This window comes from Halichoerus grypus, chromosome X, assembly GCF_964656455.1.
Source record: "Halichoerus grypus chromosome X, mHalGry1.hap1.1, whole genome shotgun sequence".
Taxonomy (NCBI): domain Eukaryota; kingdom Metazoa; phylum Chordata; class Mammalia; order Carnivora; family Phocidae; genus Halichoerus; species Halichoerus grypus.
Window position 1 is genome coordinate 81,973,818 of NC_135727.1, and position 13,360 is coordinate 81,987,177.

Below are 13,360 nucleotides of genomic sequence, written 5' to 3' on the forward strand. Positions count from 1 at the left end.
GAGGGCAGGAAGAGGTGGCCTCCGCCTTCTCCCGGGTGAAGGTCATTTACCCCCATCCTCTCCCTGCACCCCACCTCCCAGTTCTGAAGCCTTGGCAGGGGACAAAGGCAGTCGGTTGGGACCCTCCTCCTACGCTTCTCTCAGTCAAGCACTCCTGGAGCTGGAGGGCGGAGAGGCAGAGCCTGCCAGCTGGGATGGAACAACCTGACTGAAGGGGAGGTCCGGGGCGGAGGGGATTGAGCTGTAGGGCTGTGGAGGAGGGGAGGCGGAGGGGGCGCTTGGGCTTTCATTCGATCCAGCCCTGCCAGCCCAGCCTGCCTGAGACAACCCGCGCCAGCCACGCAGGCCTCAGAGAAGCCGGACTTCGCGGGCACCATGCAGTGGATAAGGGGCGGATCAGGAATGGTGAGTGCATATAACCCCGGTTTACCCTCCCTAAGCCTCAGTCCCCCTAGCCCCACCCTCCACCTCCGGCTTCTTCATCAGCCGCCCTGCAGTGAGGCCCCTGGCTTCTGCCCACCGCCCTCTCCGTCACTGTCCTTGAGACAGTAGCGAGCTTGCTGTGGCCATTTTAGGAGCCCTTGCTCACTCGCCTGCTGAAGAAAGACCCCTCCCATCCCCCTCCGCATCCCTACGTACTCCCCCCCATTGGGGTGAAATGAGAGTGGGGGTCACCTGGAAGGCCAATGAGGCAAGGGGGGCTGGCAGAGGGTCTTTGGGAACAGTGAGTCTTGAAGGTGCCCGGTGAGCTGGTATGGGTTTGGGAGGGAGAGGGTAATCAAAAAGCCTGGGATTGTGGAGAAGGCAGTATGCGAGAGATTCATGGTCCCTCAAAAAGGCTGCATGTACCCCTTCACCCTGGCCAGTCTCAGGGCTTGAGGGCCAGGGAGTGACTCTCAGGGACGCTGCATAGGGGGGCCCTGGAGCTCTTCCTTGCCTGGGCTGGAGTCACCCTGTTCACACTTGGGGTTTTGTAAAGGAGAGAGAGCTGCAGAAACCCTCATCCTGGGATTGGGTCTGAGCCCTATTCAGTTAGAAGAGCTCTTTCTTATCCCCACCCCCATCCAAGGAGTGTGTGCTTGTGTGTGTGTGCTTAGTATTATCCTCCAACAGTTCATTGTATGCTATGGTGCTCCCTTCTCCACCTGGAGACCTTGGAATGACTTCCCTTGAAGAGAGGAAGTGGTGGCTGCATCTTGATGCATCTCTCACTCAGCCAGAGGTAGCTCAAGTCTGATCAGGGACTCTGGGGGTTTGGAGGCATGGACAGGAGGGTCTTAGAGGGCAGTTGGGTTGGGTCAGCAGGTGCTGATGGCAATCTTAGCCCACACTTCTGCACTGCCAGCCACAACCCACAGCTGAAGAAAAGTAGCCTGAAGCAGTTGGTAAAAACTGATATTTAACTCATTTTTTACTCCTGTTCTGGAAGGGGAGAGGAATTTGGTATGGATTAGGACTGTATTCAGAGGAGCTGTCCTCCTCCTTTCCTCATGGTTTCCTTAGGATTCTGTTTCACTGGTTCTTAAAGGCATCCAGTTTATATTCCTATATGCCAGAGCTTTAAGAGACTCTTCTCAGACTTCCCTCTTTCCCTGGGGTCCCATCAAAGCTGTTTCAAATGTCTGTAGAACCAGAAAAGGTTAGATCAGGAAAAGACCTTCAAGTCCTTGTCATCCATTCAGGAAAGCTGCAACCCAGAGAATGGGAGAGACTTGCCCAGGGCCAAACAGCTCCATGAAGGCAAAACTGAGTCTAGCACAGGAGTCTTCTGTCTTTTTGTCATTGTCCCTCTCCACTGCTTCACAGAAACTTCAGTTCAAATGGTGCTGATAGGCAGAGAGGGACAAACAGTCATGATCTTGGGAAAGAACTTCTTTCAGGATGAACTAATGTCATGAAATTTGTCTGAAAAACAAAACAAAACATGACAGTCCTGGTATTTCTGGCAGCTGAGTATGGGTGAGACCTCCCACCTCTTCTAAATATATTTTAGCATAAGGGTCAAGAGCCACCCATTGACAACAGATTGAAGTAATGGGAGAAATCTGGAGTTTTGCCATTTGTGTGTGAGAGAAAAGAGGGAGTAACAGATACCTTGTAGAGACTATGGAGTTAAAGATTGATGGGGAATTCTTATAATATTTTTAGGGGACTTGAGTGGTGAATATTATATGATGAAAGCATTTATTTAATCATTTGCTAGAATTCAAGAAACTTTATTCTAGTCTGGAGGCAGGAAACCTCTAGTCTTGGCCCTGCTATTGTTTTGATAGGAAAGTTTGGGCCTCAGTTTTCTCACCTGTTAAATGGGCCTATTGATGATTACCAAAATTCCTTTGAGGTCTGAGAGTCTCAGATTCCTAAAGGTAAATGTTGGACAAAATGTAACTAGTGGCTCATTATGAAAAAAAAGACAGGGAATATTTATTTAGCCACCATTTTATAATGTTGTCAGTCAAAAGGTCTTTACTCCTTATTCTTTCATTTGCAAAGTGCTTGAAATTTATATTAGGCTTTTTATAATAGTGGGATTTCTTTTTAGAACATTTGACTATTTTAACTGATTGCAAGTGTCACATGTGAATCAAAGTCCTTGAACATAAAACATCAGTAAGGATTTTACAGAATAAAATCTTTCTCAGTAGAGAGTGTTAAAAAACCTGTGAGTTCACTTTTGATGGTAAATTGTTTAGCATATTTATTCATAACTTCTGTTTGCAATGCAATTTGTGTTGGGTTAGGCATAGAGTGGAAAGAATGCTGGTCTCAGAGTCACAAGTCTGAGGATGAAGTCCTGGCTTTTATACTTCTCAGCTCTGAAACAATTGCCAGTTGTCAAACTTCTTTCATCCTCAGTATTCTCATCTATAAAATGGGTGTAAAATATCTTATTTCATAGTTGCTATTGAGGTTGTTAATTCATTAAAAAAATATAGAGTATCTACTATGAGTTGGCACTGATTTAGGTGCTGGGGAGACAGTGAACAAAAACAAATTCTACATTCTCATGGATCTTACATTCTGGGGGCTGAGTGTTCACTAAACAATTACACGAATTAATATATAATATGGCAGGAGGTGCTAAGCACTAAGAAGAAAAAGATAACCTGGTAAAAGAATAGAGATAAATAGGGGATGGGATGATATATTAGACAGATGATTCAGAGCCTCTCTGATTAAGAGACATTTGAGCAGAGATGTGTAGGAAATGAAGAAACAAGCTCTGTGCAGATATTTAGGAGAAGAAGGTTCTACACATAAGAAATAGCCAGAGGAGGCGTTGTGGAGAGAGAGGTGGAGCACAACTGGTTTGTTTAAGGAACAGCATGGAAGCCAGTTTCCCCCGGAACATTTAATCTGAGTGATATTGGTAGCTTTTGGAAGGCTTGAATATGTAAGGAACATAATCTGACTTAAAATTTAACAGAATAAATTGTAGTGGGGCAAAGGTAAAAGGTGTAAGGAGGCTCTTACAATAGTCCAGGTTAGAGGTGATGGTGGCTTGGATGAGGGTAAAAGGGCTATACCCAGAATCATTTGTAGATAATGGCTGTCCAGTTTTCCCAACACATTCCTTTTTCCTTTCTGACCACCCATCTGATTCTCATATGGCTGAGTGTGGGGCTAGAATGAATGAAGGATGGGTGGATGTAGGCAAGGACATTTCACATCTAAGTCAATGATCAAATGATCTGCTTTGGGTTTCTGGCCTCTGATGGGCCTAATTGAGGGTTTGTTCTATGTGAATTACCAGTGAGCTTGTTCCTTGCTTTCTAGGATTCTGGACAATAAGATTAATTATATTATTACTACTTTAGAGATGTGGTATACTTAACATATATAATATCTGGAATAACTCATTTTAATACTCTCATTTATATGACAAAAGTATTTTGAATAATAATCACGTAGTAATCAGTACTAATAATTATTTTATTGTTTTGCTTTTAATTTTAAAATAATTAGCAATGAAAAAGAATAAACTTCAATTTAAAAGATATTTAAATTCAGTAACATTTCACATATAACCTAAAATGTGTGCTTACTGAACAAAAATAGTACACATTGCAATTTGTATTGTTTTTGCTGTTTTAAATTTTAAGCACAAATAAAAACTCCAGTTGGTCAAATAGAATGACAGAATAGAAGTGACTTACATTCTATTTCTTTGACTTTACAATCCCTGTGCTATCATTGTTTACTGTGAACCTACTATTTAAATGATGAAACATATAGTACCAGAGGGATTGCAGACTGAAATTCACCCAAAGCTACCTTGAATGATTTTAAAGCTTTGCAAGTGAAATGAACTGAAGGAACACCTGTAAAGTCTGTGTATATGGGGGGGGGGGTGCACAACTGAATCCATTTCCCTATAGAATACAGTGTTATTAAAGGAAAGTAATATAAGGTGATGATTTAAAACTCAGTTTTAAATTGTTTAACAACAATTGCTTAGAATTTTGACCAACAAAAGGTTTTATTCAGGGAGGAGTATTTTATTACTGACATTGTTTAAAATTACTGATCCATAGTGAAAAAAAAATACTTTGACTTTTCATCTTTTAAAAAAATCTTTACAGATAGTGCACTCCTTTTTATTTTTATTTTTATTTTTTAATTTAATTTTATTATGTTATGTTAATCACCATACATTACATCATTTGTTTTTGATGTAGTGTTCCATGATTCATTGTTTGCGTATAACACCCAGTGCTCCATTCAGTGCGTGCCCTCTTTAGTACCCATCACCAGACTAACCCATCCCCCCACCCCCCTCCCCTCTAGAACTCTAAGCTTGTTTCTCAGAGTCCATAGTCTCTCATGGTTCATCTCCTCCTCCGATTTCCCGCCTTCATTTTTCCCTTCCTGTTATCTTCCTCTTTTTTTTTTTTTTTTTTTAACATATAATGTATTATTTGTTGCCGAGGTACAGGTCTGTGATTCAACAGTCTTACACAATTCACAGTGCTCACCATAGCACATACCCTCCCCAGTGTCTATCACCCAGCCACCCCATCCCTCCCACCCCCCACCACTCCAGCAAACCTCAGTTTGTTTCCTGAGATTAAGAATTCCTCATATCTGTGAGATCACATGATACATGTCTTTCTCTGATTGACTTATTTCACTCAGCATAATACCCTCCAATTCCATCCACGTCATTGCAAATGGCAAGATTTCATTATTTTTGATGGCTGCATAATATTCCATTGTATATATATATATACCACTTCTTCTTTATCCATTCATCTGTCGATGGACATCTTGGCTCTTTCCATAGTTTGGCTATTGTGGACATTGCTGCTATAAACATCGGGGTTCACGTACCCCTTCGGGTTCCTACATTTGTATCTTTGGGGTACATACCCAGTAGTGCAATTGCTGGGTCATAGGGTAGCTTTATTTCCAACTTTTTGAGGAACCTCCATACTGTTTTCCAGAGTGGCTGCACCAGCTTGCATTCCCACCAACAGTGTAGGAGGGTTCCCCTTTCTCCACATCCCTGCCAACATCTGTCATTTCCTGACTTGTTAATTTTAACCATTCTGACTGGTGTGAGGTGGTATCTCATTGAGGTTTTCATCTGGATTTCCCTGATGCCGAGTGATGTTGAGTACTTTTTCATCTGTCTGTTGGCCATTTGGATGTCTTCTTTGGAAAAATGTCTGTTCATGTCTTCTGCCCATTTCTTGATTGGATCATTTGTTCTTTGGGTGTTGAGTTTGATAAGTTCTTTATAGATTTTAGATACTAGCCCTTTATCTGATATGTCATTTGCAAATATCTTCTCCCATTCTGTCGGTTGTCTTTTGGTTTTGTTGACTGTTTCTTTTGCTGTGCAAAAGCTTTTTATCCTGATGAAGTCCCAATAGTTCATTTTGGCCCTTGCTTCCCTTGCCTTTGGCGATGTTTCTAGGAAGAAGTTGCTGCAGCTGAGGTCGAAGAGGTTGCTACCTGTGTTCTCCTTTAGGATGTTGATGGACTCCTGTCTCACATTTAGGTCTTTCAACCATTTTGAGTCTATTTTTGAGTGTGGTGTAAGGAAATGGTCCAGTTTCATTCTTCTGCATGTGGCTGTCCAATTTTCCCAACACCATTTGTTGAAGAGACTGTCTTTTTTCCATTGAACATTCTTTCCTGCTTTGTCGAAGATTAGTTGACCATAGCATTGAGGGTCCATTTCTGGGCTCTCTATTCTGTTCCATTGATCTATGTGTCTGTTTTTGTGCCATTACCATACTGTCTTGGTGATTACAGCTTTGTAATAGAGCTGGACGTCCAGAATTGTGATGCCACCAGCTTTGCTTTTCTTTTTCAACATTCCTCTGGCTATTCGGGGTCTTGTCTGGTTCCACACAAATTTTAGGATTATTTGTTCCATTTCTTTGAAAAAAGTGGATAGTATTTTGATAGGGATTGCATTGAATGTGTAGATTGCTCTAGGTAGCATTGACATCTTCACAATATTTGTTCTTCCAATCCATGAGCATGGAACGTTTTTCCATTTCTTTGTGTCTTCCTCAATTTCTTTCATGAGTATTTTATAGTTTTTTGAGTACAGATCCTTTGCCTCTTTGGTTAGATTTATTCCTAGGTATCTTATGGTTTTGGGTGCAATTGTAAATGGGATCGACTCCTTAACTTCTCTTTCTTCTATCTTGTTGTTGGTGTATAGGAATGCCACTGATTTCTGTGCATTGATTTTATATCCTGCCACTTTACTGAATTCCTGTATGAGTTCTAGCAGTTTTGAGGATAGTGCACTCCTTCATTGCCTGCACTAAGGTTTGCCCACTTCTATTGTCCCACCCTTGGTAATGCACTGCTTTGGAAAAGAATATGAAATCGTAGACTAAATTCCATGCCAGATTTCATGTGACCTTTATAAAAGCCACAATGTTGAATTTGGTGGAAATCTCTGAATAGGTAAGATAAAATGGCCAATTAGTAAGTTTAATAGTTGGCTTGATTCTACTATGAATTACAGAGATCTCTCTACACTGGCTTAAAACACACAGGTTTTATTTCACATAAAGTAGGTCAGGAGATAAGCATATCAGGGCCAGTATGGCAGCTTCATGAAGCTTTTAAGAACTTCTCTGTTCCACCATCCCAGCATTTAGTTTTCATTGTTGAGGTTGCTTAATGGTCCAAGATGGTTGTGGAGGCTCCAGAACATTTGTTAACATCCACATTCTAAGAAACAGGAAAGTTAAAACAAGAAGAAAAGAACTTGACTATCCTTTTTAAAGAAATCTTCCTAAAGGCCCTATTTAATATTTCTACTTATACCTCATTGGTCAGAACTGAGTTACAAGGGGCACCTGGGTGGCTCAGTCTTTAAGCGTCTGCCTTCGGCTCATGTCATGATCCTGCGGTCCTGGGATCGAGCCCCGCATCAGGCTCCCTAGTCAGCGGGAAGCCTGCTTCTCCCTCTCCCACTCCCCCTGCTTGTGTTCCCTCTCTCGCTATCTCTCTCTCTCTCTGTCAAAGAAATAAAATAAAATAAAAAAGAAGTGAGTTACGAGAGTGCTTTCAGTTGCAAGGGAAACTTGGGAAAGTAGTCATGTAAACTGGGTGACAATGTGCACAGCCAACAATCAGCTGCAAGGTTTCTGATACAAAAGAAGAAGGGGAGAGTGGGCTGTGGGGAGACAACCTACAGTCATTGTCATAGTTAATTCACATGTATGTCTGCCAGCGTAAAAACACAGAATCTCAGGACTTGAATTTGACTTTGGACTATAAGCCATAGCCTGATTGATGTGGCCATAGTTAAAATACCACCATCAATCTGGTGAAAGATCAATCAAGACGTGACATACCCTAGTCTTCCTTTGCTTCCTTTCAGTGACAGAGTCTTCTTTTGAGACCAAATGAATGGTGATATCCCTCACAGAAATGAGGAATGCAAAATGAGGAACAGTGTTTAGGGAGGAGGTGGAGAGAGGAGATGACAAGTACAGTCTGAGCCATGTTGAGTCTGGGATGTTTGGACAGCCTCGTATGCGGCATATCCAGTAGGCAGTTGATGATCTACATATGGAGCTCAGAGGATTGAGAGGTATTAGTGACAGATGAAGTTCTGACAATAGATGAACTACTAAGTATTTCAAAATCCGTTTCAGCCTGGGGAAATGAGGGATGGGAACAAAACCTGAGCCGCCTTTTTTGAGGTGTTCTGCTAACCTAGAGCAGATCAAGTCCACTCTGTTATCTGCTTTCCAGAATTTCATGGCAAGTATAGTTTCAGGCTTTATTCTTTATAGTGCTCATGTTGCTTCTGGGCTGCCTCAGCTATAATGTCCAAGTTGATGGACATTGGGAATAATTTAGTCCAACTCCTTAGATCAGGGGTCAGCAAACTGCAGTCTGCCAGTCAAATCCAGCCTACAGGCTAAGAATGGTTTTTATATTTTTAAATAGCTGGAAAAAGATTGAAAAAAGAATAATATCTTGTGACACATACATGAAATTATATGAAAATTTATATGAAATTCAAATCTCAGTGTCCAAAAATTAAGTTTTATGGAAACACGGCCATGCCCATTTTGCCTTTATGATACAAAGACAGAGTTGAGCAGTTGTGACAGAGACCATATAGCCTGCAAAGCCTACAACATTCACTATTTGACCCATTACAGAAAAGGTTTGCAGACCCCTACCTGAATGCCCTAGAATTACCATGGCAGTGCCTCAAGGAGAGGAGGTGGGCAGGGGCAGCCAGAAATTCAGGTCTCCCATCTTTGATCTATGAAGAGCACCTTGGGTTTTTTCTTTACATGTTGGATTGTTGCTTAAGGTTTTGGAAAAGGGTTTTGCTTGCCCTGCATCCCCCCCCCCCACCTGTTACACAAAATGTTGAATACCACTCATTTTATAGATTGTGAAAACTGGGTCTCAGAGAGGGAAAGTGCTTGACCCAAGACCACACAGCTACTCAGTAACTGGGAAAAGAATCCACGTATCTCAATTCCCAGTTAAGTGTGCCTTCTGCAATCTTCATTAGTAGGGGGCAAGGGAAGGGAAGCTCACCTCTTATATGCCAGTTATACTAAATGTAATCTCAGTCAATCCTCACATTAGCCCCTACAAAATGGGTTTTAATGTCCACATTTGTTAGTTTATAAGTTCATGTAACAAATATTTGCTGAGCACCTACCATGTGATAGGTACTCTTCTAGTCATTGGGGATAAAGCAGGGAATGAAACAGAAAAATGTCCCTGCCCTTTGAGAGTTCATAGCTTAGTCTGGCTTAGAAACAGGGATAGAAAGTTTAAGTACCTTGCTCAGGGCTAAATAAAGGGGAGCATCAGATTTCAAATCAAGATCTGATTTAAAAAGCCTTACTCTTTCCACAACCCACCCACCCAGCTACAACCCATTCACCCCCATCCCTCTATCCATCCCTCATCCCCTCACTTATTTACTCACCCATGCACACATCAATTTATTTGGTCCATCCATCCATTCATACATTTATCCAATGTATTTATTGATTATTTATAAACTGTTAGGTGCTGGTGATACAGCAGGCAGAGTTCTCTAGCTTTCATCACTCCATCTTGGTATTAGCAATATCGTATAATGTTTAGGAGCACAGACCCTGGAACCAGATTGCCTGCATTCAAATACTTGTTCTGGCCACTAATTGTCTGTGTGGTCTTGGGCAGCCTACTTAACACCTCAAGGTCCTCATTTTTAAAGTTGGGAAAATAGGGGCACTTGGGTGGCTCAGTCGTTAAGTGTCTGCCTTCGGCTCAGGTCATGATCCCAGGACCCTGGTATCGAGCCCCGTTATCGGGCTGGTTCCCTGCTCAGCAGGAAGCCTGCTTCTCCCTCTCCCCCTGCTTGTGTTCCCTTTCTTGCTGTGTCTCTCTCTGTCAAATAAATAAATAAAATCTTTAAAAAAATAAATAAAGCTGGGAAAATAGTAGTATACACCCATTTGATAGTGTTGTTGTGAGGATTAAATGAGTGAATGCATGTAAGGTACTTTAAACAATGCCTGGAGGAGAGTAAAAGCTATATAAATATTTATTGTTTTTATTTTTATATTCCCTTCAGAGCCAGAGCCCATCCCATTTGGCTCAGAACCACAGCTTCATTTGTTTGCAATTGCCAACTAATCATATTACATTCCTCAGGGTCCTTTCTAGCTAATCTGAAAAGGAAATTTATGTCAATACTTAATAACAACTCAATATGTTCCCTTCCCCATGTAATAGATGCATGACAAAATTTATTTATCCTGAATAGGTAATATATGCACATGGTACAAAATTCAAAGAGCAGAGAAGGGATTGGGGTAAAAATTAAGTCTTCATAAGTTTTTTTTCTGCCTCTGGTCCTCAGTCACACAGTCTAGAGACAGCCACAGTCATAAGTTTCTTAGGTGTTTGTATAGATATATCCTATGCCTTTTTGAGCATTTACTTATGTACACACACACACTTTCTTTTCTTCATACAGTTAGCATATTCAACAGTTCTGTGTTTGCCTTTTTTTCAATTAACACTGTTCTTGAAGATTATTTCATACCATTACATGCAGATATGCCTCTTTTTGTATGGCTACATAGGATTCTATCGTATCCTTTATTTATGGTCAATTAGTTCCTCTCCAGTCATTTGCCATGATAAAAAATGCTGCAATGGATTTTAACAGGCCATTTAAGAAAATGGATGTTTATCAAGCAGCTACTCTTTCCAGGGAAGTATCTCAGGGTGAGGTGTGGGATAGTCAAGACAAAATGTGGTTTATGCCTTCAGGAGCTTATAATTCGGTAGGGTAGACATAAGTCAGCCTGGGTGAAATACTATAGAAGGTACAAGATGGTGATGTGAGTACAGAAGAGCAAGAATATGGTTGAGGATTGAGCAGGCTTCCTAGAATAGAAGTATTTAAGCTGTACTGTCAAGCCTTTCAGATGATGGAGTTAGCCTGATGTGGAGAGTAGGCATGGTAGGTGAACCAAAAAATGTTCCCAACAGAGGGAACAACATTAGACAAATAATTGAGGCATGAAAGGGATAGTATGTTCTGGAAATACAATATGGGTGCTCTGGGGTGGCTGGATCCAGTAATCATGGCAAGGTGAACTGGGGCCACATCAAGAAAGACCTTGAATCCTTGAATGCCATACTCAAAAGTTTTGCCTTGTTAGAAAGGGCAATGACATAAGACTGAGTGGTGGGGGGCTCCTTTCATGGCACAGATGGAGAGGGTAAGAAAAGGGGAGAGGTTGCATTGATAGCTAGAGGTAGTACACACACACACACACACACACACACACACACACACAATGTCCTAGTCCAAGCTGTCAGGCAGGAGGACTTCCCTCTTAGCATTTTTGTTTTATTTAGGTATTCAATTAATTGGACGGGACCCATCCACATTGGAGAGGACACTCTGCTTTACTCTGTCTATGGATTCAAATGTTAATCTTATCTAGAAATACCCAGAATAATGTTTGACCAAATGTCTGGGTACCCTGTGGCCCAGTCAAGTTGATACATAAAATTAACTATCACATAGCCTCACTTATCTTCTGAGTATGCTGTGAGAATCAGATGAGTGAGTAGACAGGAAAGGGCTGTGTGAACTCTGCTATTCTCTATCCATATAAGGAGTAATTAGTATTTCTGACAAGACAGAGGGGTATACACTTGGATGGGCAGAATACAATCTTTTCTTCTGCCCTGAATTCAGACCTCAGAAGACCAGAACTAACGTTTTGCTGAGTGCTAAGAGATGCAATAAGAATTTCATTTACAAGGAACAAATCCTCCTACCCAAGCCTGAGGTTTCCTGAATTCTCTGCTTGAGGAGAGACTGAGAAAGATCCCAAACACATGACATGATGAGAGGAACACCTTAGGAGCCCATTGTTTTGAGAAGTTTTCTCATCATGCTGTTTTTCTTGTGTATATGTGTGTGTTAGAACATGACTAGTTCTGCAAGTGATTAAGCTGTTCAGTAATGGAAACCAGGGAGTGGAGGGAAATAAATACATTCAGCTAGGTCTAAGAAGCCCTATTGTCATGAGGAAACATTTTGTCAAAGGATCTGCCTAGCATACTCAGGAAAGTGACATTAAGTTGAGTCAACTGTGTAGAGATTTAGGGAAAGATCTTAATAACTTTGGATTATAATAAAGAAAAGAAAGAGACAATGAGGTTTGTGGGGAGTTTGGGGGAGGCAGCAGGAATAGCATGTACAAAGTCCTTGAGGTTGAAATAGTCTGCTATGCTTGAGGGATAGAAAGAAAGCCAGCATGACTGGAGCACAGGGAGAGAGGGACAAGTGGCATGATAGAATGGTAGACAGTCAGGCAGGGACCAGCTCACACAGGGCCTTGTAGGGCCAAGGAGCTTGTAGGCCCAGGGAAGGTGTGCATCAGCTATCCTCAAAGGCAGTATGGTTCCATGGTTAATAGCACATATTCTGGAACTAGACTGCCCAGGTTCAAATTCTGACTCCGCTACTTCTTAGGTTTGTGACCATGAGCATGTTACCTAAACTTACTGTGTCTCAGTTATGCCCTCTCAAAAATTGGGATAATAATGGTACTACCCATAGCGTTATTATGAAGATTAAGTGAGTTAATATGCTCAGTGTATGTGACAGTGCTGGACACTATTTATTCTAAGTACAATAGGAAGCATTTGAAGCAGTGGAATGATGGAGTCGATTTATTAATCTGAGAAGTTGACTTTTACAAACTCTATAGAGAGTGGATTGAGGAGGACAAAAGTGAAGATGACAAGCCCAATGAAGGGACTGCTGCAGAAATGAAGTCAGTGAGGTTGGGGAGAGGAGGGAAAATTTAACATCATTTTTGGAGATAGAATCAATGGTAATTGCTGCTGGATTGATTGAAAGAGGTGTAGGACAGGGAGGAAATGAGGAAGATGATCGTTAAGCTTCTGGCTCTGCCACTGACTAGCTGTGTAGTTGTGGGCAAGGGATTTAACCATTCTAAGTTTCCTTTTATATTAGTCAGGGTTCTCCAGAGAAACAGTGGCAACAGGGTGTGTGTGTGCGTGTGTGTCTACAGAGGGAGAGGGAGAGAGATTTTAAGGAATTTGTTCATGTGAATATAGAGGTACAAGTCCAAAACCTGCAGGGTAGGCCAGCAAAACAAAGAGTTGCAGTCTGAGTCCAAAGGCAGTCTGCTGGCAGAATTCCTTCTTGCTCAGGGGAGGTCAATCTTTGTTCTATTAAAACTGTCAACTGATTAGATTAGCCCCACTCACATTATTGAATATTATTTGTTTTATTCAAAGTCAACTGATTTAAGTGTTAATTTCATCGAAAATACCTTCACAGAAATATTCAGAATAATGTTTGACC

General features: G+C 41.5%; 1 protein-coding gene across 2 annotated transcripts in view; it reads left to right on the plus strand.

Moving 5' to 3' along the window:
• Positions 1-246: 246 nt before the first annotated feature.
• The window catches only part of ARHGEF9 (Cdc42 guanine nucleotide exchange factor 9), a 242,546-nt gene continuing 229,432 nt past the window's right edge, over positions 247-13,360 (plus strand). The window contains exon 1 of one of the 2 annotated variants that reach the window (XM_078064907.1): positions 247-405. In XM_078064907.1, coding sequence (XP_077921033.1) covers positions 376-405 — 30 coding nt within the window. In that variant the 5' untranslated portion in view covers positions 247-375. The remainder of the gene's footprint in view (positions 406-13,360) is intronic. The other variant, XM_078064910.1, reaches the window with a different exon arrangement.